The sequence below is a fragment of the Haliaeetus leucocephalus genome, unplaced genomic scaffold (assembly GCF_000737465.1).
Source record: "Haliaeetus leucocephalus isolate CR32 unplaced genomic scaffold, Haliaeetus_leucocephalus-4.0 Scaffold1, whole genome shotgun sequence".
In the NCBI taxonomy this organism is placed as follows: Eukaryota; Metazoa; Chordata; class Aves; order Accipitriformes; family Accipitridae; genus Haliaeetus; species Haliaeetus leucocephalus.
In genome coordinates, this window is record NW_010972437.1 from 9742698 (window position 1) to 9767412 (window position 24715).

Here is a 24715-nt window from a genome sequence, read left to right on the forward strand (position 1 = left end):
CCGCCGGCGGAGGGGCTGCCCGCGCCGGGCGCAGCCTCGCGTCGCTGCCCCCGGCGTGCCCGTGGGCCTCTCGCTCCTTTCTCGGGTGAGTTACCGCAGGTTTCCGTCTGTCGTAGCGCGGCTACCCGTCGCGGTTGGCCCGCCGGGACCCTGTCCCCGCCAAGCCTGCGGCCCGAGCCGGGCCAGCAGGAGCCGTTGCACAATCACGCACTCCCCTGGGGCGGCTCAGGGTCTGGTGCAGCCTCTCACCACGCAGCCTGAGGAGCCCGAAGCGGGATGACCCTGGCCTCGGCCCGGGCCGCTGGTGAGGGGCTGCGACCGGGGCGCTCCCCTCGCGCCCCCCCGCCTGCTGGGAGCGCCTCCCGAGGGGTCTGAGCCAGCGTGCTTCTCTGGGGCTTGGACACAGGAGGCGATGAGGTCTTGGCGGCCTCCTCCAAGGCAAGTCTTCCGGAGGCTTAGGGGTATTTGGATGCATTTGCGTTTTGTGCGGCAGAACCTCTTCGCTAAAAGCCTGGGGAAGCTCCGTACTTTCGTGTTGCACACTGGCTGCCCGAGAGTGGGGTGAATAACGGAAAACATAGCTGAACTCCACTTCAAATTTATGTAGTCGTTACGTGTTGTTCTTGGGCTTTTAAATGGGAAGTGTGCCCTTATCAACTACGTATTAAGTTTAAAGAAGTAATACTTGAAACCTCATCTGGAGCTGTTTTAATTCTTTTAATACTACGAATTTAAGACTCAAGAGTTCTGAGGCTCTTTCAGTGTATGTCAGTACAGTATATGCTACACAACAGAGCTTCTCTTAACATTGTCTGTCCATCCTTTAGGATATATAAGTGGCTACACCCTACGGGCAACGTCTCTTTAGCAGTGTTGGATATACCTTATTCTGTTCATTGAATGCTGTTGCTTTTCTGTCTTAGGCCCCTCAAAGCTCGGCCTGGCCTACCTGTTTTTCTAGCCCTGGATAGCGCAGCCATGACCTCCACCATGCCTCCTCGGTTTCTTGGAAAATACTGCAAGAAAAATCAGGCTCTTGGCCTGTGCTACGTAAACGCCCCATGAATTTCATTTTGCCTATAGCATCTAGCTATGGCATTTTTGCTCTCATTTCTGAGAGAATCTTGACAGACTGATTCCTGCTTTTGTACCTGCTTTTGTACCTTCTTGCCCAATCCACTGTGACTGCTTTGCCAGCAAACCTAGCTTCTGTTACTTGTTTGCCTACTTTGTCAAACCCTTTCTATCAAGCCACCTGTCGCAGTTTTCCTATCTGAGCTCAACAGCTGCTGGTTTCTTCTCTTGCAGACCTAGCCTGAAAAGGCGCTGCATTTTTTAGATAGTAAATGATTACTGTCTTTGACATGCAGTTTTAACTGTATTTATTGAATGGAAAATTCAAATACCCTTTCCCATAAAACCTTAGCTCAAGATGAGAAAAGGGGAACACAGTCTTCATTTAGCCCCTCAGATTTTGTAAGCCAGCAGATGGGAAGGGTGTGCACTTGTGCAAATACAGTACAAACTCTTAGTCTTTTATGTGCCTGGTAGCAATTGTCATAGCAGTAAAGGTGATTGTGAAGGGCTGGGATTGATCTAGCCCCTTAACCAGAATGTAAAATCACCGCTTTCTGCTATGTACTTCTGTGGGAGTTAGAAGTGCTATTGCCTGCAGTATTCTTGAAAAAAGTATGCCTTTGTTGTACCTCTGCCTGGAAACAGAATGCACCTCTGTATGCAGAGGGCTGTTGCCTATTACACACTAACAACACAGATATCAAAACATCTAAGAAAAAAGAATGCAATGGAACAAGTGTCAAGATGTTTCAAATCACAGTTGCAAAAGCATGGTATTCTCATAGTAGCTGTTCTGTTCAGTAAATCTATTTGTTACTGAAACGGTTGCTTGGAACCTTGTAAAACAGGGTAACAAGCTCATCAGTTACTAAATTTTGAGCCTCACAACAAGAAGAGAGCAAAAAGAATTCACTTTCCAACACAAAGAATGAAGCTGTGGGTTGCACTTAGGCTGAAGTGACACCAACTGTAACAAAACCAAGTAGGCAAATAAGTGAGTGCCTGTGTAAGTGTATCTGTTAGGGTTTTTCTACCTAGAGAACTACTGAAGAGTCTCCAGCTAATTAGTGTGATTTCTTCAGTCAAAAGGGCTTTAGCATGGAATTACACATACTTTTTTTTTTTTTTATGACATGCTGCATTAAATTGTCAAGTGAATGGGTTTATTTTTTATTCCCTAATGGCCTATCATTTCCACATGAGGTAGATTCTGCAGGCAAAGACAAACAAGTGCACTGCTCAGGCCTGGCAAAAAGTCTTTGTATTTTGGGTTCGTTGGGGTGGGTTTTGTTTTGTTTTGTTACTTGATAATGAGGTTTAATAACCCTGTTGAATAGGAATATCTGATCAAGATATTTGTAGAAATATCTGTTTATGTATCTGTGTATGTAGGTAAATTTCAATATAAGGAAACATCCGCATTTCTGAATATAATGTTACCTACTAAAATTATGGACAAGTTTGGAGGAAGTAGATGAAGGAGTATCACAAGCTCTATCTTAATTAAAAATGCATTTTTTTTTTTTCACCCTCTCAGTTCTTCTGTGCTCACCTTGATACCAAGCTGCACTGATAGAGCTTGCTTTCTTTCAAAACTCACAAAAGAATACCTTTCAGTTAAGCCAGTGGTCGATGTAATGCAATGTAGTATGTTTGACTGAAATGAATGTGGACTAATAGGAGCTGACCATGTCAATCCCTTTGCGAGAACAGCTAATTAGATATTATTGTTACTGTAGTAAATATCCATCATATGAACACTGTTCTGTAGTTTGTCTTTAAAATGTACTAAAAATTTACTGTTCTATTGGAAGTTGATGGAAGTGCAAGAAGTTAATTGTCTTTGAAAATCTGACTTGAAGAAGTTTGTGGTTAGCACTCAAAGTTGGAGAAGAGTTTGACTTTGAAAGTTTGCTGGGAAATGTTTGAAAGAGACGAATCCAGAACAAAAAAGACCATTCAGTATAAGCAGAGGGCAGCTGGATGATCTTGTGTGCTTTAAAGAACTTAAGACATTTTTATAGGACTGTGTGGGTGGCTAGGAAGGTTTGTGTACACTTCCCACTAAAGTATGTGGGCAAGAATAAATTCTGGATCTCTGTCCCTTACTTTTTTTCTTTTTCTTCAGTTGAAAAACTAGAGACGATATAATACTTATCCTGAGTAAGAATGCAGCAGGTTGTATGTAATCCTGAAGGACAAGGATACTGTTAAAAATGTGTCAGATTATTGTATCTGTTGTTGCACCTGAATACCCTTTTGATTTCTTTTGGTTGTTTTTTTCCTCAAGTTCTATATCTTAAATTTGCAAAGCAGAAAGATACCTGTTTGATAGGTATTGCTACTTTTGTGATCCTGACTGAAATGAATGTAGCAATAGCATATTGAACGTACTTATTTTGTTAAAGAAATCTCAGATACCTTTGTGGAATACGCTGGGCTTTGTGAGATGATGTTGAAGAACACTAGAAGTGGCAGGAGCTAAGTGAATATTTGTTCATTTATGTTCTCAGTAAAATCAATTCATACTATTGTTTACTATGATTTTTCCTATATGGTTGTAAAATTGTGTTATATTTGGTCCTTCAATAGAACTAACAAATCCTCAAACAGCAAAAGTTGTCAGAGTTTGTAACTGAAAATTTTTGGAGTGCATTAGACTTTTAAAGGATAGTGAAAAAGAGTCAATTGCAGGCCCAGGAAAGGGTGAGTTTAAGGGAGAAGGAGAAAATATAGAAAGTTCAGATGATGACGGTAAATGGTGCCAAGTGTGCCCATGCCTGTAACACCATATGTTTGCTTCATTGGAAAGAAGGAATTTGTTTGATTTTTGTATTTGGAACTTCTTTCCCTCCTCCCCCCCCCCCCTTTGAAATTATAAAGGTAAGCTTTAAAATGACTAAACCATTCACTAGAATTAGGCCAATTTGTGCAAGTGTGATGTATTTGCAATGATTGCGTTGGCTGAGGCTAGTGCAGTACAAGTCCAGGCAGTAACCTGTCAGCATGAATTAAATATTAATCCCCTGCTGCTGTGCTTGAGTTGCAGCCAGCAAAAAGTCCTCCAAAGTCTCCAGGTTAATCACCTAGTTAAAGTTTGTTTTGGCCTCCATCTCATTCCAACCCTAAGTAACCTATTATTTTAATATAGCACATTCCTAGAGAACTTGAAAGGGTTTGAAGTCTGTCCAGTTTTCTGATACAGTGTATTATACCAAAGTTGGACTTTGTGCCACAGAATACAGCTTTAGGTGAAGGGAAAAGAATACAACGTGTTGGCCAGATTTGTTCTTTTTCGGTAATAATCTTGTTTATCTGGGTTTGGAAACGCTTCATCTGCTACATATGCAAGTCTTTTTACGTAGACCAATGAAAAGTCAGGTAGGAGAAGTTGGAAGTTATGACTTTGAATTCGTGTTATCCAAAGGTGACTGATATACAGTGAACTGAAATCCTGCTCAGGATTGCTCAACAGTAATACTTTTATGGCATATTTGTTATATTAAGGTAAACAATTAAACCAACCAGTAAGAAATGAAGCCAGCAATGCTATCTGTGGTGTATAAAAACTCCTTTAAACCATGGGAGGCTTATCTGAAACAGATACCGGAAATGCATTTCAGGTAAAGATAGGCATTATGTACTTTATCTTTCCTACCCAGTAACTGCGTTCCATACAAGAAAAGCAAAGCTAGTGACAGTCACATATTAACTTCTTGCTACTGCCAATTAATTGATCATATAGTGCTTAAGTTTTTCTAAAGTATAGGAACAGTATTAGTATTACTACTCTGTGCAGTGCAGTACTGAAGCAAGCACAGGGACAGCTCTGTCTGAGGATTTCTTTGCTTCAGTGATTTTTAGATACATATGTCTTAATTTTTCTTTACCACCTTTAAAATAAGGAAATAAAAAAATACATTCCCCAGCAGACTATCTTGACTTAATATTAGTTCAGTTTTACCTTGACATACATAGTCCAACAGTGCCTGTTTCAAATAGAAGCCAAGTCTCTCAGAACCATACATTTAAATTAAATATTAATTTGGCACCATACATTTAAATTAAATATTAGTTTGGATAACCAAGCAGTAACAACATCAAGTAAGGATAAAAATGTTTAATTATTTGACTGCTTTGGAGAAGAAGATTTGTCTTCATCTTCTGAAGCATCTGTCTTCAGCCATTTTGAAGTCTTGGTGAAATATTTGCTCAGTTTTCTTTACCTGACACATTTTTGAATGTTATGTGTTGATAAATGGGCTTTGTGTTTTGGCTTTTAATTTCTACTTTAATATTTGCTTTAAAAGAATTAATTTAAGTGTTTTGATATGTTGATTATGGAGGTGTTGGAAAGGTAATAGCAGTTAATAAGAGTATTAATAACTCTAAGTTAAGTTAGCTTTGTTTTACCAGCAGAGCATAACTGCTGCTTGGTGGTATATTAATAATCCCTAGCACAAGTACTAATTGGCAAGGCCATAGTAGAATGGGTGTAGCTAGCTTAGAAATAATACTTATGTGGATGCAATTTATATACTACAGATTTGGTTGAAGCTTTTCATTATGTCAGTTTAGATTTCTGATTTTGGCCCAGTTAGCTGCAGTTTTTATACTGGGAAGAAGGAATAGAAAATAGTGTTTATTTTTAGCTAAGTTATTTTGAAGATGCTGGAAATGACTGTTAATGTTTCCTATCTTTATAGTTAAACTAAACCATTTCAAGAAGTAGGTCTTTGTTGTTGATGATATTGCAGTACTGAGGGAGTTGAGACCACCCAACCTGGTACTTGTCTTGCAGAGTCTTAAGACTTTTAGTCCAACTTCTGTAGCAGTATTATGAGCAATGCAATTAAAAAAGAGAAGAGAAAGGAGAAGAAAGTTCCTTTAAGTTTGATGTTGCAGCAACAAGTTATGTAAGACCAGTTTGAAACCATCTCTTTCAAACCTTTTAAGGAAGTATCTTCTGTATGACTATGAAACATAAAGATACCAACTTTTCCCTCCTTGTCCCCACCTCTGTCTTGCAGTTTCAAAGTTTTATTGCTGTTTGCTGTATTGGTTTTACATGGTGTTTCTTGTAAGTATTAAAAAATCCACTCTTGGAAACTGCTTGCAAAACAAAGTTTGCATACTTGAGAAATTGACTCAGAAGGAGCTTGGTTGATAGCCTGCCTTTAAGAAGAGATTTGTTTTATGATTAAGGGTGTGCCTATTTGCTGTGTTTGAAATTAATGCCCACTAAATATTGAAGCTGTGACTTCTGTACAGCTGAGTTATGTGCAAAGCTGCTGTGACTTTCATTTGCTTCCTGCTCAGATCATCACTGCTGTTTAGCCATAAAGATCCTGGGGGATTTTGTTGGTTTGAACCCTTGTGGTAAAATTAGTACCTCCCTACTTACTGCTATAATTCGAGTGGAGCAATTCCTGTGCTGCTTGGGCTGTTGGAATATCACCATTCAGGATTCCCAGGCATCATGCAGTCAATGCAGGTCTGCCATGCTGAATGCTGCCTGCCCCCGTGTGAGAGGGCCAGTCTTTCTGTCTGCTCTGCAGCTGGCATTTGTGTCTTGTGCTGCCTGGGCCTGGATACTTGGTCATTTCTTCCTTCTGTCTTCAGGAACTGTTTGCTTGAGTTATGTGCCATTGGGTAAGAAGGCTGAATTTTGTCCTAAAACAGGGTATTTCCAGTTAGATTACTGCAGTTATGTGACCAGATAACATGTTCCGCAATCAACTGGGTAATAAAACAATGGGTAAAAGAGGGTGGCAGGGGTGGGTGGGTGGCTCTGAAGGTTGGTGCAGCTCAGCTCAGATGGGTAACAGATTTTTCAGAAGCTTCATGGCTGGAAGGAGAACATGGAGACTTTAGCAGAAGAGGGCATCTGAGATGTGCCAATGGGAGTATTCCACCCTGGCTTGTTACACTAACACTTGTCTTCACAAGGATCGCAGAAGTAGTGGCTGATACATATGCACTGGTGCAGATAATATAGTCATTAAGTGTCCTTGGAACAAGCGTACCGTAGACCCTGGAGCAGTCTTCTGTGTTATTTGCCATGAGATGCACAGACATATTTTCTGTTTTATAACACGGAATTATATTTGCACTTCTTTCTACTGTAGATGGGTCTTGAACAGACCTGTGGCAGCTGAGGAATTTCTGGAAGACTGTCGCACTGATATTTGTAAAATAAACAAACCTGAGTAAACTTTTGAAACAAGTAGGATTTAAGATACGTAAGGATGAAAATGGAAGTACTTCAGTAACAAAAATGGTACTGTTAAAATAGTGTAATATGAAAAAACAGGACTTTCGTTTGCAACTAAGTCATAACTTCTGACAGCTGGTCTTCCAAATTATTCAAATTGAATTCTTTGGCTATGGAAATGCACGTTATGTTTAGGTGTCTCATAACTGTGTATGCTGTAACAGAGAGAACTACAGCACAGTGACTTCTGATACTGTGCTTTCCAATTTGGTTGTAGTATTTGAACTAGAATATTACCAGGTCAGTTCTTCAACTGGTATAATTTTTGTGACTCAGTGGAATGTTGTAGTTCCATGGAATGTTTTCCAGCTTGATTTGTGATCCTTTTATCATCTGCCACTTCAGGAATCTAGTGTGTACCTACCACTCTCAGGAATCCTTGCTCAGCTGATAACCAGTGCGAACATCTCTAGACATCTCTCATCTCTCAAAGTTTCTTTTTGCTGGTAAAATGAAGAATGGAAGCCACTTAAATAATGAAACTGTTAATGGAGCGCTTTAAATGACTCTGAAAAACTCTGTTACTAAGGTCAGAGCCATAGAATTATTTTAAATTCAAAATGAAGCTTGGGATGAGAGTTTTTGATAAATTGTGTGTGTATGCGGCAGAGATCATGAAAAAAGTCTTAGAAAATGCAAGTAGTAATGAAAATTAACAGTTCATAGCTGACTCTGTGAGTAGTCATTTACCCTAACAAGATCTCTGTCTCTCATTGTCTAAATTAACTGTGCTATAGAGAAATTTTTCGAATCTTGTAATTTTTACTGATAATTTACTATAATCTGATTTTTTTCCTCAAGTATTTACTGAGGCATAAGGAAGTAAAGTGTTTTGGCCAAAGGCAGAAAACTGTTTAACCTGACATTTTCTTTGCATTCTGTAATTTCTTACTTTACAAGTGATCATCTTAACCTTTTGCTCAACAAATTGATTCTAATTACATGTGGAAAGCACTCAAATCTTCTGTAATGTCTTCTGCTAGAAAAATCAGCTGTAAATGCTCATTTTAGAAACAGTCTTCTAAATATACTGTCCTGTAATATACTTGCAAACTGGATAGCCTCCCCCTGCCCCTGCAACTTTTAATGTTTGTTAACCATATTAACGTGCCTAGAGTATGTTTGCTGCTTATGGATGGAAGAGGTATATTGACATGTTTATTTGTGGCAAACAATCTTGTTTTGGCCGTCATAGGTGATTGTAGAGGGCGTGAGGGGACACACATCAGGAATTGGCCTCTACCTTGATTTCTTAGGTACATCTGCCCATCTAATCAGAAGGCTGAAAGAGGCATCCCCATGATAATCAGCTGTACAGGCCGTGAGCCTCCTGTGTACTCAAAGAGGACACACGTGGAAGCCCCAAGGACAGTGGTGGGCGGTGGAAGCTCTTGATTTGGGTGGAAGGACACAATTACTGATGGTTGAGTTTTGGAGGTTTTGCTGCTCTTCTGAGGATATTGAGAATTACTGCTTTTATATAATTTGGTAAGAGGTATAAAAACATTTACCTACTTTGGTTCATGCCTTGAAAGATTAATTATCTCCTTTTGCTTTTAGAATTTATAAATTAAGTCCTAGGACTTAAAAAAAGTGAGGGCTGGATTGCTCCACACAAACAAAGCTTTAGTTTTGTACACAGTGGTGTTCAGTTCCTCAGTGGGTTTACCTTTTTAAGCAAAAGCTGTCATTGTGTACAAAAAATGATAAATTGGCATCTGGACACCTGACATGTTGGCCCTTCTTGAGCTTTCTTGTTTAGTTGTTTAACTTTGCAGGACATTCAAGTGGAAGAGCTTCCTGAAACCTTTGTGGGGGTTGATGGCTTTTAAAGGATTTCTTTTTTCTGAGAAATATGTTAATTACAAGTGCTTAAGAAAATGAGTAAAATCTGTCCTTGCCTGATTCTGTGGAAGAGCAATTCTCATCATGTATCTTGGTGTGGTTGGAGGAAGGGGAAAAGCTATACAAACTCCTTTCATGGAAATTAAATACCGATTTCTATGATATTTCATGTAAATTTAGGGAGAGCATTTTTGGTCATCAGCATACAGTTGAATGGTATTGTTATTTACTGAAGCTTTTCTGTAGTATGTCACTAATGAAGGCTGTGCTGCATGCCAAATAAACCATTTAACTATTAATTACTTGTTTGGAAAGATAGCATCACCACAGCAAAAATCTGCCATGCTGGGCTTCTCTTCCTTAAATTTATTATCATCCTGTACTGTCCAGTGGTGAGCAGTTGCATAGAAATGTAATTTGGGCCTTTTTTCCGTTTTTTTTTCTTTCCCCTTGTAGAAACTAAATAACCTTTCCAAGTCTATTTGAAGTTGAACACACACACACACAAAATCAACCCTGCTTATTTATTCAAAACTGTGCACTGACACTGAATTCACAGCATTATCTATATAAATTATATGTGTGAAAAGTGCAGATTAATTGCAAGACTCTGATCCACAAAGTTATTTAACACTTGTGCCCCACAGACTGCAGTGGAAGGTAGGCACCTGCATGCTCTGCCAGATGTGGGCTGACTTACGCAGAACACGTTACAGCTGACCGCTTCTGGAGCAAGCTGTATTCATTCCCTGCAATGTAACCATATTCTTAAGCTTTTAGTCTTAAGATAGTACTTCTAGGCTGATGAGGTGTTTGTGTGGCATGTTCTCTGAGGTTGAAAGCATCCTTACTCTTTCTTTGTCAGCTCAGCTTGGAAGCGTGGAAGAATTTCCTTGATGCATCTACTCTTATGGAGTAGATGTCTCTGTTACTGAAGGAGGGCTGGTGAATGTGTGCTGGTAGTACATTTAGTAAACCTCATTGCTTTCTAACCCACGCAGGTATTCCCATTGTTTGCAATTGTAGTTTGGCCCATGAACAACAACAACAAAGTTGCTTGTGGGATCAGTGAAGTGAAACTTGGTGAGACGTGCTTCTTGAAATACTAGAGCATGTTGTTTCCATATCCAGGCTGTAGTGCAGCTGTAATGACCTGTCTGGTGCCTGCCCCCATAAATTGCCCAGCCATCAGCAAAATGGGGGCTTTACAGGAAGATCCCAGTGCAACGGAAGTGTAGTACAAGAAAGATTCTAGATAATTGCAGAGAATATTTTGACTCACAAACACACACAATGTTTTAATGTTTGGTTTGAAACACACTTTTCCAAACAGAGTGTAATCCAGATGAAATCAAAATAGTGGCTAATAGGTTATAACCCAAGGTTAATACAACCTAATAAATATGTTATTTGCAGTTTTGTTAGGTTCTTTTCTCTGTTTCTATGTTGATCTTTTCCTTCCTTCCTGATTTGTTTTATTGGACGTAAGAGGGTGCTATAATTTGACTGGATCGTGTTTCCCAGATGACTGAACCATTATTATAAACAAATCCTCTTGTAGATAAACTAATGAGTAGCCTGTGGCAATGTCCGCACACAGGAACGTGCCTGGCTGGGTACAGCAGGATAGCTTGAAGATAATCATTTAACAGGTAATTGTTTTCCAAGTACTGTGGGTTCAATGTATAAAATGAATTGGGACACAAAGGCTTTTGTGTTCCTATGGTTAAAAGATCAGCAGTATTTTGAGATGCTGCATATTTGTTATATTATTTGTTTACATGTAGGGTAAGGATTTTTTTGTTGTATAAGTGACAATTCAATAAATGCCAGGTTTTTTAGGATGCAGTTTTGACTTGGGAGGAGAACAAACCCAAAAACAAATAAAGCTATTAACATCAGCTTTTTCTGAAATGAAGTAGACTTCTGTCTGAGATGGCTGCTATTTGAATACCTTTCAAAATGGAGTTACGTGGTACAGTATGTGGTGATTAGAGAACAGCTAGAAAGTCAGCCACAACAGAATCACTCAGTTTACTTACTGGGGCAACGGAGCAGAGTTTTGTTGATGCATCAAGCATATAAAAACAAATAGACAGCCTAGCCCACTCTTTTATAAAACAATCCCACATTTTTGCCAGCCTCCCAATTTCATTATACAACTTGTATAATAGATTGTAACTTGAATACATATTAACTTTGTGTGCTTAATGACTTAATGATTTTGTAATGCAGCTGATGCAAGATAGGGTAAAGAAGTAGGAAGTGAATGGCTTTGTTAAGCTGAAAGAGGGATTCAGAATGTGAGTAGAAGGAACCACAACACTTTTATACCAGCCAAATACACTGTGGAAAAGTGACATGTAGATTAACATGATAATAATTAAGACCTAAAAGGGAAAAGGGAGGGATGGAACCCATCTAAATGAAACAGCAAAGCTCTGAAGACCTGTAAGATCTGTTGCTTTAGATACCGATGTTCCAGAAAACAGTCTGGGATGTCAAGAGATTTAGGACTAAGTTTGAAGAAGCAGGATGACACCCATGACCATTTTTGGCTTTTGCTTAAGCAGCCAGGGTAGCGCTTGTAAATATGGGCATAGTTAAATTTATTAACGAGATGTTCATCGTCATCAGCTCACAACATTAGTCCTCACTCTGCCTCTTTCTTTAGGCTGAGGCAGAAATAGGGGAATTTGGAGCAGATACAATGCATGACAGATTTGGCCATGAATACTAGAGAATAACTTCTGAAAAATCAGATATTGTACAAAAAATAAGTACCAATGTCAGGTTTAACACTTTGCTTTCTGTAAGCCACGCAAATGAGATGGGTTTTGGCTCTTTTTTTTCCCTGATTTTTTTTTTTTTCCTAAGATGTTGAGGCAGGATCAGTCTTGGGACCATTCAGCCCCTGGAAACCACATGCTCTATGTTAAACTCTATTATTTTAAAGCTATCTTCTAAAATACATATTGATTAACCAATTTAGAAAAACACAGCTACTTCGGGAGTGTCTGAGATAGAGCACAAAACAATCTTCTGCAAAAAGATCTGCAGCACTGAGCAAAAATCCCCTGATCTGTTGTACCAGAAACGGTCACCTCAAGGCACATTGAATGTGGTGGGAAAAGGAGATATATATATATACACGTATGTATGTATTTCTGACCCCAGAGATTAATGAGCCAGAGAGGAGAATGTCACTCCTGCTGCTGTGCCCTAGGCTGGAAGGGAGTGAGTGCTGTGAGGCTCTCGCACATGTTCAGTGTTTTAAGGAGTGGCAGGGAGGTGGGGATTGATTGATTTTGCAGAAAAAGAGAAAACTGTTATCAAATTGAAGAAGTAAACTGCTCTTTATGTCCCTCCTTTTCCTTTTCTTTGCTGTCTTTCTGATGAGGGTATTTTTCTTTACCTGCTGTGGTCTTACTCTACTGTTAGCATTAGGATTTTGCAGCTTTTGGAATTGAAGTGAAGTTAATACATTCATGACCATAAACAGCCTACAACAGATATGCTTCACTGCAGTTACAGTCTTTCTCATTTTACATTCTTCAGGCTTAAAGAAACCTGTCTTTTCACTACTACTGGAGAATATATGAGGTATATGTTCCCCCTAGCAGTTTCGAAAGCTTGCTTGCCATAGGGTTATCGTACGGGAAAACCATCATGTTAAGAGCTGTACAGATCTTAGTCGTAGCCTTTGTTGATACCATTCCTGGAAGATGACACTTCAGGTGAAATACATAAATCATCCACCTCTCAGAGGAGTTACTTCTGGAGTGAGGGTTGGGAGAGTGGGTGGATAGTGTCCAGAATTGCACTTGTAGGGGAAGATTGTCCTTCCAGCCAGCCAGAGCCTCTCCCCGTCTTTGTCAAAATAATGCCCAGACAGGGCTTGTAGTGAAACTTTAAGAATGCTGGACAATCCAGCCAAGGGGTTTTTCAACTAATCTAATTTATAAGAGTAGATCCTGACAATCTGGCATTTATTAGGAGAGCCTGCTGGAATACAGTGGGACGTACAGTCTGAAATATGAGATATATGTTAGGAGAAAACAGAGGCTAAACACTTCTGGCTAATGAAATATCAAAACTACTCTGTTCCTGGCCTGGTAAAGCATTCTAGAGGTTTCTTTCCTCAGTAAGAAAATTAAATTTGCGTACAAACACTTACATTTCAGGGACTGAGCTTATCTCGTATGTCTCTGTTGGGGCAGAAGAATGTCCCAAGACACATGGTCAGCATTTTTCAACAGGCTTATTTATATAGACATGGAGTAGAAATTCTCTTACAACATCAGTTCTTTAAAGCTATGGCTTTCCAACCTTTTTAGAGTCCATTTTCAGGTAAGCTAGCCTGCCAGGTCTTAAAGAGAGTTTGCTGACCAAGATATCAGGCATCCAAAGACTCTTCAGGGCCAGGAAGAGCAAATAGGCATCAAGAAGCAGGCTGTTTAGTGTCAGTCCAGTCACACCAGTAGTAAGTGGCGCAGGTACGAAAGATAGAAAAAAAGACACCCCCTCACACCCACCCAAGCACCCTGTTTCCTCCTAGATTGCCTGGAGGGTCTTAGTGAAGAATGTGGGACAGCAGGCAGCTCCACAGGGCAGACAGCAGTTTGACCTTGTGCATTCACAAATCACAAGTTGCTGTCACGTGGCTTTGTTTGACAGTTGTCTGTTCTGTCACATTTCCAAATCCTAAATCCAGACATCTAAAATTGCTATTGTACCCTCCTGCCCTCCAGCATAAATAGCTTCTGCCATTCCCTTTTCCCCATTCTTCTCATAAGGGCTGCTGCTCTTTTAAATTTTTCATGTCCTCACTGTCCCTTCCACATTCTTGAGTTAACTTTTGTTCTTCAATATCCAGTTGTAAGGGATTGAAAATTACGGGTCAGCTTTCAAAACTCAATTGTTTTTAAAAGGTTATGGTGTTGGGCTAACTTTATCTGCTTTCTGTGCTTTCTCTGAAGCATGAGGCTTCTGTGTCCAGGATTCTTTTCTGTAATTATGAGTTGGAATTGAGTAAGTAACTTACCTTGAAAAAGATTTAGAAAAGAAACCACTAGTTGTGGTGATTTCAGAGATCATCTAAACCATCAAATGATTTATAAATCATCCTTAAAACCTACCTGAACAAAACCAGTTCCTCCTGAGGATAAAGAAGGCAAGACATTCAGCTGTTGCTTCCACAGCCTGTGCTTTTCTTAAGTGGTAAGATGCTTCCACCTCCTCCTCTTGCGCTTGCTTTATTACTTGATCCCCTCCCTTTCATTCTTGCCTTGGAGTATCTCAGGTCCTTGATCCTCACTTCCCACATGTTTTTTTGAATAAAGCAAAAATGTAAGGTGCTTTTTGTTCATTCCTTTCACTTTCTGGAAAACAAATAGGAATTGGGAGATCCTTTGCCATCTTTCTGTGCATAAGCTATAGGAGTGTTTTCCTGCTTCTTGTGGGGTCCTGGTCTGAGCTCACTGCTGGATGCAATGGCCATTGATTGCTGTTGCTCTGTCATTTATTCATGCTGGTATGTGAAATCTCTCTTCTTGGAGTTAGGTGCTAATGGAACATAGGAAAGAAAAATCCTTGTCTGGTGAGAGATTCTGCTAGTGTTATCCCAATTTATGTTGCAAAATGCTTGACTTTAAGAATTAAATGCGCAAAACTCACAATGTGTTCTGTATTAAGGGGATAGCTAATAATGGGTTGAAAGCCCTGTCTGAGATAGCAGATTGTTTCTCTGCTGACACTTGGGCCACTGGGTGTTTCCACTTTACCAACGCTGCGTGTAAATGGCTTATATTCCAAACAATACCAAAACCAGTCAGATAAACCGAACAGGGATGAAATGAAAGATTAGCATTTTGTTTAAAGCACAAAAGTCAGTCTATGAAAATAACATGAAAACAGGGTCTCGTTCCTTTGTTTACCCTACTGCAAATATGTTTGTTTAGGAGCAATAAGAGTTAATTGTCAAACTTTACAATGTAGTCAGATTTTCTCATAAAATGTATAACAGACTTTGCCCAGATGGCAAATGCTGATATGTAAATCTAAAACATGAAAATTTCCATTGGGGGCCAGATGGTGGCTTAATGTGAATTGTTTAACATTTATGTTTATCTTATTAAAAGTGCCTTTATATGTCCAAACTAAGCTATCAATGTGGTTGGAAGAGCATATCACTAAATGAACAAAAAAGTCAAATCATGAGTACAAGGCACCTCCTGCTTACATGGATCATGGGAAAGCAAAGCATGTCCTCTGTTGAAAGAAGTTCTTTCTCTGTTTACAAAATTGTGAAGAAAATATTATAAACAAAATCAAATCACTGTTTGTCTGCTTGGGAAAAATATTAAAACCATATTACTTTCCCAGAAGTTAGAAATGTTGGACAGTGGTAATACACACATTAAGTACCATAATGTATTTCCCCTCAAAATAGGCGTTGGCGTTCAGCGGGAAAGAGCTGATCTCTAGACGGGGGATGGCAGCTGCAATCCCTCCGGGGCGCAGGTCCTTCCTGCTGCAGGGGAGGCCTGGCTTTTCCTGCACCGCCTCTTGGCTCTGCCAAAACCATCGTTTCCTCTGATGCAATTCAAGAAATTGCACAACGGAGGAAAGAACAAACAGGCGCTTGTGGACTCCGTCACATGAGGGACCGCTGGCGCCTTTACAGTAAATGCATCTGATATTAAGGGAAGTGGTTAGCATGGCTCCAAAGGGCAGCAGCCAGCCCTGGATCAGATGAATCTTTCACAGGACTCTCGGTGTGTGTGCTCCAGTTCGGATGTGAATCTGTGCTTGCTTGTCCCTCCAAATGAATCTTTCGGAGAGCAGCGCATCATGTTGAGGCATCTAAACGTCAGAGGGTAGCTGTTGCACAGGCAAGAAGTAAAATACCTTTTAATAGCTTTAATTAAACACTCCAGGCATCAAATACACAGTTATTATTCTGATGCTTTCACAGTGGAAAGGGAAGAATGCTTCAGTGATAAACCTAAAATAGAGTGCCTGCCTGTGTCTGTGGATACCTCTGTGTATGTGCGTGTTCAACAAGGCAGAGAAATAATTTAAAGAGGAAGGCTATGGGGAGGAGCAAAATTGCAAAATATTTGCTTTAGACTGCAATTTTTAAATATATATATATTATTTATTTTTTTTTTAGTGCTTTGCCATCACCTCATGCTGGGGGCTATGATTCACTCCTTAGTGAATCACTGGTCAATGTTGACTCCATTAACTTTGACCTGAGGCTTTGGACTAATGCCCGGAATTTTTTTTTTCTTGAAAAGGGCAGTACTACTAAAAGCATTGGCTGAAAATATAGATAAGTGTTAAATGGCTGGTTAAAATTTAAATCAGTGTGCTCTTTGATGATATTACATATTAGCATATTGAACAGAAGAACACTTCTTCCATGCAGCCTATTCATGTGAAGAGTAATTACTTGAATTCTCATTTGAAGTTAAGGCTAATATTGCTCTATTTATATAGAACTTTTCAAATTGGAAGTGGGAGGGCTCTTTTCCAATTATATGGTGATAATTAAAAAACCCCCACCTTTTTGGTTTTAAATGCTACAAACACAACAGCTAAACAAAATAAAAAAAGGTGTTCCTGACAAGCATCTCTCTCCAGCGTAGAGCACAACACTGTTTAGCAAAGCTCAGCCCTCTGCCAGAGATAAGATACTGGGCTAAATATGGGCCCTTGAAAAATGGTGATGGGAGCCAATCAAAGCTGTCAAAGCTGTCATATTTCTCAAAACAACAGCCCAAGATCCTGAAAACTGTGCAAGCATATTCATTAAAAAAATAATCCCGCTTGCTGAATCAATTGCTGCATGCACGCACAGGTGGTGGTGTACAGCCACAGCCTTTTTTTTGGGGCCAGCTGGCGTCTTGGAGGTCTCTAGTCTCGCAAATGAAGCAACACCCAAAGCTAGTTATTTTGATAATGAATATAGCCAGTAGTATGGCTGAAAGATTTAATAACTGTGCTTTAAGTTTTTGCACTAAGGCTACGTGGGTATTCTTCTTAAGGAAAATGTTATGCCTTCTGTACCTTTCTTTTTGATCACTTTTGGTTTTCATTATTTAAACTGAAACTGAGCACCAGTTCTGCTATTTTTGTGCTGTAACTGTTGCAACTCAGGGAGGAAAACAACTCTGTTTAATTCGCATTATACACACACACAAAAAATCTTTTCAGTCACATTTTTAATGGTGCCTTGTAAATGAATAATTCAGAAGTGAGCCCTAAAATCCAGATCCTGCAGTTTTATCCAGAACATATTGCAAATGCTCTGAGACTAGGAAACAGTTTTGAATCTGCTGCAGGAGGAGACAGTGAGCAGCTGGTAAACTACTGGCCCTTAATGAAGCTATACCATATTGCAGTATCTCCAATTACTGCAGAACTTAATTAGTTCGTTTTACCCTGCCAATCTGGAGAGACCAAACGTTGTCTTGGGCAGACACTGTAATTATTTCAGCTTCTTCATTGCTGGCCATTAAAGCTGAGTTTGGTCTTTCCCAGCAAGGTATATTAAATATGTCTTAGATTTAGGAATGCCTGGCCTGCGTTGTGTTACACGCAGATATTTTATGTAACTGCCCGATTTTAGAGAAAAGTAATTTTTTTAGTAACAGGTAGAATTAGTTCATGCCATGTGTAAGTATGAGTGCTAATGGTATAGAATTTTTAACAACGAAATGAGAATACTGAATTGGTTTGTTCAAATGTGGTCTGGCCCTAAAGCTTTTTGCCATAACTGTTGTACGGAAGTGATCGTTCTGAATGGCAACGTGACTTGGTGTTCAGGTTACTTTGCTCCTCTATTTGAAAATAGTCTTTAGAGATAAGGGAATGTTTCAATTTGATATGATGGCAAAATAAATGTATCTTGGTTGTAGAACTGCTAACTGAATCGGTAAAGTTCCGTTTAAATGAAACGTAGTGTTTGGTAAGTTATTTGTAGTGTGCTAGCCTGATGAAAATGCCCAACACTGAATGTTATTTTTGTGAGCTGCTGCTAAAGGGTAATTTTAAGAATAATGAAACATGCCATAAAATCAAAACTCCCAGGCACCAGCTAGAAATTGTTGACATGTGCCCATCTGACAAATGTGGCTACTAAGTATTAAAATACTGTATCAGCTGACATCCAAACTGATGATTTTTGAGTGTTAGGTTTTCTTCACAGGAGAAAATATTCAAAAATTCAGCCCTTAAAAATATTGACTATTTGAAAAGTAAAATCCACTAAGCCCTTTTCCCCCCCCAAAAAACCACCTTATGCAATAAATAAAAATAAACTGTAGCCAAATCAAGTAATATTAACTGGTTGGTTTTCCCTAAATAGCGGAGTTTAATTTGTCTTCTGGAACACTACAGGTGCAAGGGGTAGCTGATTTCCAAGAAATTTAGGTCATCGTTAGCTGTCTGATAATGATTGACTCTGTGATGAGCCAGAGGCCAAGTGATTAACAATATTTGGGACCTATTGACCTCTAGTTTATACTCAGCTGCTCCAAACCAACTGCGTTTTAGAACATCAACTTAGACTAAGCTTTAAATTACAATTTTTTAGTAATAGTCTTAATAACTGTGTTTAGTACTACAGTGATCTTATGTCACTTGGTGACTTTGAAACCAGGTTATTCTCCCACTCTGAAGCCCTGTTCTGCTGATCTTTAAGATTAATACTTAATTCCAGGATGGAACATAAATACTTTAAAATACATTTTGCAATATGGCTATTATAGTTACTTCAGACAGCCCCCGTCATGTTTTTAGTCAGCTTTTACAGTTTTATAAGATCATCTGAAAAAAGTTACTTTTCAATTTCTGTTCTTTTCTGCTAAAAATTACTTTCTTAATGTGACATAATTCATTCCATAGCTTCATGTTTTCTATGAGCTAACTTGGGAAAGAAGAATATATTTATCCTCTGGCTAGGTCATGTATTACCTTATCAATTGTAATGCATTGCTTAGTTTCCATGAGCCTGTGTGTGGGCCACAGCAACCAAACCATCAGCTCACACACTTCAGAAAGGTCGTATAGAGCCATATTTTATTTAGATAATTTTGTAGGATTAAGAGAATAAGCCTCAGTTACATGAGTCTACCTGTTTAATACAGAAATTAAAAGCTTTGCTATTGTTCTAAAGCAGTTTTGCTGGGGAGGACGCTTGCTTATAAAAAGCATTTCTATTACAGGACATGAACTTGATTGACATCCTTTGGAGGCAAGATATAGACCTTGGGGCAAGGCGTGAAGTTTTTGATTTTAGTCAAAGGCAGAAGGAGTATGAACTCGAGAAACAGAAGAAACTTGAAAAGGAAAGACAAGAGCAGCTCCAAAAAGAGCAGGAGAAAGCCTTGCTGGCTCAGCTGGAGTTAGACGAAGAGACAGGTGAATTTGTTCCTGTTCAGCCGGCTCAGCGCATTCAATCAGAAAATACTGATCCAGCAATTGGTTTTTCACAGGTAAACTCTAATATGTGTTTGTGAGTTTAAACCTTTTTCCATTCACGGGAAGATATCATGTTAGTGATTACCTAAATGAATTTGCATTTGTTGCTGTAATGGAAGATTCTTCAGTTATTCAAAGATGCAGTAACACTTTTTCATAACTCTCCTATTTAGACCACACAGACTTCAAAACCAGAAGCAGAGGCTTTGTCCTTTGATGACTGCATGCAGCTCTTGGCAGAAGCATTCCCATTTATAGACGACAATGAGGTAAAAATACTCAATACAGCAGTTTCACAGGTGGTCTTCTAGGGGATCAGTTTCATGTCTTCTCTTACTAAGATTTGTCTTCAGCAAAATATTAATTTGTGATATGATTTGAGTTTTGTCCTCAAGCTGACTCCAACTGGAATAAAGCAGTATAGTAGGCTTGAACTAGGGCTGTGTCCAGAGGCAGTGGGGTGGTACTCTTGGGTTCCTTCTGCTTACTGAATCCTGCAGCCAGGATTCAGTGTGTAATGCCAGCTGATGGCAACCATTCCAGTTACTGCAAATAACGGTAGCGGACTTCGTCAGTTTGTTACAGTGAGCTTAGTGCAGCTCTCTGGAGTTAGTGCATTTGAGTTGCTTTATTTCTATGTGCTGACCCAGACTATTTGATGTGTAAGGATAAGGTCTTCACCAGCCAGTTTCTATATATTTTTTTTCTATTTCTTTCCTTAATATGAAGACACCTTTCATGGGAATAATTTTATATTCTCCCTTTGTTTACAAAAAATGCTTTTCTTAAGACGTACCTGTCTGTTTATTCTGCAGAAATGGTAGAACACCAAAAACCAGATTTTTGCTTTGGAAATTTTTTTTTTGAGTGGGGTTTTCTGTGTGTGTGTGGTTTGTTATTGTGTTTTGTTTGTTTTTTTTTAATGTGGTGGGGTTTTTGTTTTGTTTTGTTTTAAACACTCCAGGCTTCTTCAGCTGCATTTCAGTCACTGGTTCCTGCTCAGATCGGTAGCCACCCAGTCTTCATTTCCTCTGATGAAACTCAGCCACCTGAATCACCTGTTCTAGTTCCACTTACTGATGCAGAGAATATGCAGAACATAGAGCAAGTTTGGGAAGAATTATTGTCCCTTCCAGAGTTACAGGTAAAGGTTTAGTATGATAAGCACCTGAAAAAAATAGCATAATATTTTGGAAGAGTATGGTAGTTCAGAGAATGCAGTACAATAGGATCTTAACAGATGGTGATTATGAATATTGTGTTGGATTCTACACCTGTAGGATTTCTATAACTCAACATAAGATTTAATTTTTTAAAAATGATATATTGAAAAACACGTAGGAGGAAGGAAATTAGTTGTTTATCAGAAGGCCTTAATAAAACACAATCTGTCTTCCCAGTCAGAACTTCCCCACGTTTAGCAAATCATTGTTTGCCTCTGTATGCAGCTTGTTACACCATGATCATGGCTGAAATTTCAGCTGCTTAAAAATGGACACTTCTAAATTATGGATCTACAACAGGAACTGTTTCCACAAGCATTATTGTAAATGTTTTGGGGGTTTTTTTGCAGTGTCTGATTGTGTGAATCATTTATGGTTACTTTTGCATTCAACTTCTATCGAAGGAAAAGGTTTTGTAAAGATGATAATAGAACATACATTTAGATACATAGAAGAGTCAGGTATAGTTATATAACTACTGTTTAGATATGTTCAGTAAGAACTAATTATGTAATGTACATGAACTGAATATTTTAAAGGAACAAAAAATAACTTTGCTATATTTCTAAATTGTGCATTACAGAGGACATCTAGAGGTTTTTTTCTCCTATCCTTATGTTTCTATTTATATTTTTTCCTTAGATTTGACTAGAAAGTTGAGTAAATTTATTTTCAAATATATTGCTGTAGAATATCATCATGCTTCAACATGATGCTGCTCTACTTCATGCTGTTAACACAAGAGATAAATGCTCGGTGGAAAGCCTGTAAATCCGAATCATATTTAAAAAAAAAAAGTTTGCAGGAACTGGTTTTTTTTCCTGCCACTCTACATTTTCCCTTTGTCTTTTTGTATTTTTCAAAATTTCCTAGTTTCACAATCTTTACTGCTGTGGTAGGCTTAAAAACCCCACATAAGTAACAAGGGCAATGGACTGTGAAGAGGCAGCAGTGATACTGAAAATACATTAAGAAACCAAACCAAAATTATCTGTTGCAGTAATTCTGAATAGTAATTGAATAATCTTCTGAAAGAAGTGAGATAATTAAATTGAGGGCATTGCCTTTTGTGAATATGTTTGAAGAAAAAAAAAAAAAGAGCTCACATTCAAAACCTTAGCTTAAGCCTTGAACGATCTCTGGTTAAATAATCAGTGTGTGGTCCCTTCTTAAGAGGAACAGAATCATTTTGGTAATTGCCTAATTCTTTGGGGACAGCAGGCACACTTATTTCAGCTTCAGTTAAGAAACTGCCACACTGTTGGAAAGAACATTGGTCTTGCAGCCAATGAAAGCCCATCAATGTAATAGTCTTCAATGCTCACACTGGTGTTAGCCAGCTTAACTAAAAGTATGTGGGGTGAGTTAATGTTTGCAAGGCTTCATGTTGGTACTCTTTTCACTTCACTGAGAATTACATTTCTCAGCATTGAACAGCTGCTTTATTCAGTAAATCCTAAAAGAATCTTGGTTTTTGAGGAAAAGAAATCTATCACATAACATGAAATTAAGAGTGCTAAAAGTAAGTGTTTGCTACTAATGCTCATTAAGTCTCATTCAGTAATTTTACATTTACTGTACTCATGCCATTCCTAGCAGTGGCGCTTGTGAGAAGTTCAGACATGTCAGCTCCAGGATCCCCACTAGCAGTTTACCAGAACAGGAGGGCTCCATGCAGCTTCCATGTAGCATTGGAATGGGTCTCTTCAGCATCTTGCTACGAGTTTGGGAGGCTCTGCTCTCTTAATATCAATAGCTTTGTCCGGAACAAGTTGCTTCATGCTCTTGCTTAGGTATCTAGTCTTCTTCCTAGATTGCCTCTCTGTAGTAAAAGTGTGTTGTAGTCATCTAAGTTACAGCAACGTTGTAATACCCATTTTATGTGCATTTTGATTGCTAAAATATTTAATGTTTGTGGGTTACAGAAAAAGGTTTTACCAGGTGGAAATGTGTTGCTCAACTTCTCTCTTGCATTTCCCATGTAGTGTCTTAATATTGAAAATGATAACCTGGCTGAGGTAAGCACAATCACAAGCCCTGAAACCAAGCCAACAGAGATGCACAACAGCTATAATTACTACAGCTCATTACCCATCATGAGAAAAGATGTTAACTGCGGCCCAGATTTCCTGGATGGTATTGAGGGCCCCTTTTCCAGCATTTTGCCACCAGAAGACACCAGCCAGCTGAGTGTGAACTCTTTAAATGACACATCCCCTTCAAACTCTGATTTTTGTGAGGATTTCTACACCACCTTTATTGATACAAAGGTGAACAGTGACACAGCAACGACGAACACTATCAGTCAATCACTTGCGGAAATTCTGAGTGAACCTATTGATCTTTCTGATTTCTCACTGTGTAAAGCTTTTAATGGCAACCACTCAGGAACTGTACTAGAATGCAATGATTCTGACTCTGGTATTTCATTGAATGCAAGTTCTAGTGTAGCATCGCCTGAACACTCTGTTGAATCATCTGCCTATGGGGATAAGACTTTTGGTTGTAGTGATTCTGAAATGGAAGACATGGATAGTGCTTCTGGAAGTGTGCCGCAGAGCAATGCTAGCATGTACTCTTTGCAGTTCCAGGATCAAGTGTTCTCCTCTGTGGGGCCAAGCACTCAAACTCCTAGTTTGCATTGTACAAATACACCAAAGAAGGAGCCCCCTGCCAGTCCAGGCCACCCCAAAGCTCCGTTCACAAAAGATAAACCTTCAAGCCGCCTTGAAGCTCATCTCACAAGAGATGAGCAAAGAGCAAAAGCTCTGCAGATCCCTTTTCCTGTTGAAAAAATCATCAATCTCCCTGTTGATGACTTCAATGAAATGATGTCTAAGGAGCAGTTCAATGAAGCCCAGCTTGCGCTTATTCGAGATATACGCAGGCGAGGCAAGAACAAAGTGGCTGCTCAAAATTGCCGTAAAAGAAAACTGGAAAATATAGTGGAACTGGAGCAAGACTTGAGTAACCTAAAAGATGAGAAAGAGAAATTGCTTAAGGAAAAAGGAGAGCATGACAAAAGCCTTCGTCAAATGAAAAAGCAGCTAACCACCTTATACCTTGAGGTCTTCAGCATGCTACGTGATGAAGATGGAAAGTCTTACTCTCCTAGTGAATATTCACTGCAGCAAACTAGAGATGGCAATGTCTTCCTTGTTCCTAAAAGCAAGAAGTCAGAGACTAAACTTTGAAGGGCAGCACAGCTGGCTACTGTTCTTCGAGTGACTATTTTTGTATCATTATCCTGATAGTTTTTACTGTGAGGTGGAATGCAGAATTAGGTAATATTTTTCAAATAATTCTATGCAATGATAATTTTTAAGTTAATGATTAGTTTATGGAAGATGCAAGTTTAAAACTAATAGTGTAATGCAGATGGATGTATGCAAAATTTGTAATCTCACTTTTATAACAGACATTTCCTTCTTATAGCACCACTTTGGCTAGTTTCCATATACATGTAAATATTAAAAGATACCATATTTATATACTGTTCCTATCTCTTGTTATATTCATAGATTTATTTGAGAGAGATATATATATAAAAATGATTTTAGCCTTCTAAATATAATTTCTTGCAAGACAAACAGTGTGGCTTCTGATACTTTTTTATAAATACACAATAGTGTTTGTTTCCCATTTTTCTTACACATTTCTACTTGCTTTATATTTAATACATTATTTTAATTTAGTATAAAAGTTGATACTTAAGTGTTTGATTTTGATTTATCAGTTCATTAACCTTTTTTTCTAACTCTACTTCATACACATCTATTTCCCTAAAGAAGGAAAATGCTCACTAGTT

At 38.8% G+C, this 24715-nt stretch overlaps 1 protein-coding gene across 4 annotated transcripts; it reads left to right on the top strand.

Moving 5' to 3' along the window:
- Positions 1 to 7: 7 nt before the first annotated feature.
- Positions 8 to 24669, top strand: NFE2L2 (nuclear factor, erythroid 2-like 2). 4 transcript variants are annotated; one of them, XM_010566162.1, is made up of 6 exons: positions 37 to 85; positions 15965 to 16089; positions 19429 to 19698; positions 19858 to 19953; positions 20649 to 20828; positions 22893 to 24669. In XM_010566162.1, the coding sequence occupies exons 3-6, from the start codon at positions 19432 to 19434 to the stop codon at positions 24099 to 24101; spliced, it is 1752 nt and encodes a 583-aa protein (XP_010564464.1). In that variant the 5' UTR covers positions 37 to 85; positions 15965 to 16089; positions 19429 to 19431; the 3' UTR covers positions 24102 to 24669. The 4 variants fall into 4 exon arrangements, with proteins under 4 accessions (XP_010564473.1, XP_010564464.1, XP_010564484.1 ...); XM_010566171.1 differs by lacking the exon at positions 15965 to 16089 and having other exon boundaries at positions 8 to 85; XM_010566182.1 differs by lacking the exons at positions 37 to 85; positions 15965 to 16089 and adding an exon at positions 137 to 438.
- Positions 24670 to 24715: the final 46 nt, after the last annotated feature.

Coding starts and splice junctions, on each gene's coding strand:
- NFE2L2 (XM_010566171.1), top strand. CDS start 19,432: ATGAACTTGATTGACATCCTTTGGAGGCAAGATATAGACCTTGGGGCA. Junction 19,699..19,857: donor CAGCAATTGGTTTTTCACAG/GTAAACTCTAAT, acceptor TCTCCTATTTAG/ACCACACAGACTTCAAAACC. Junction 20,829..22,892: donor TGTCCCTTCCAGAGTTACAG/GTAAAGGTTTAG, acceptor TTTCCCATGTAG/TGTCTTAATATTGAAAATGA.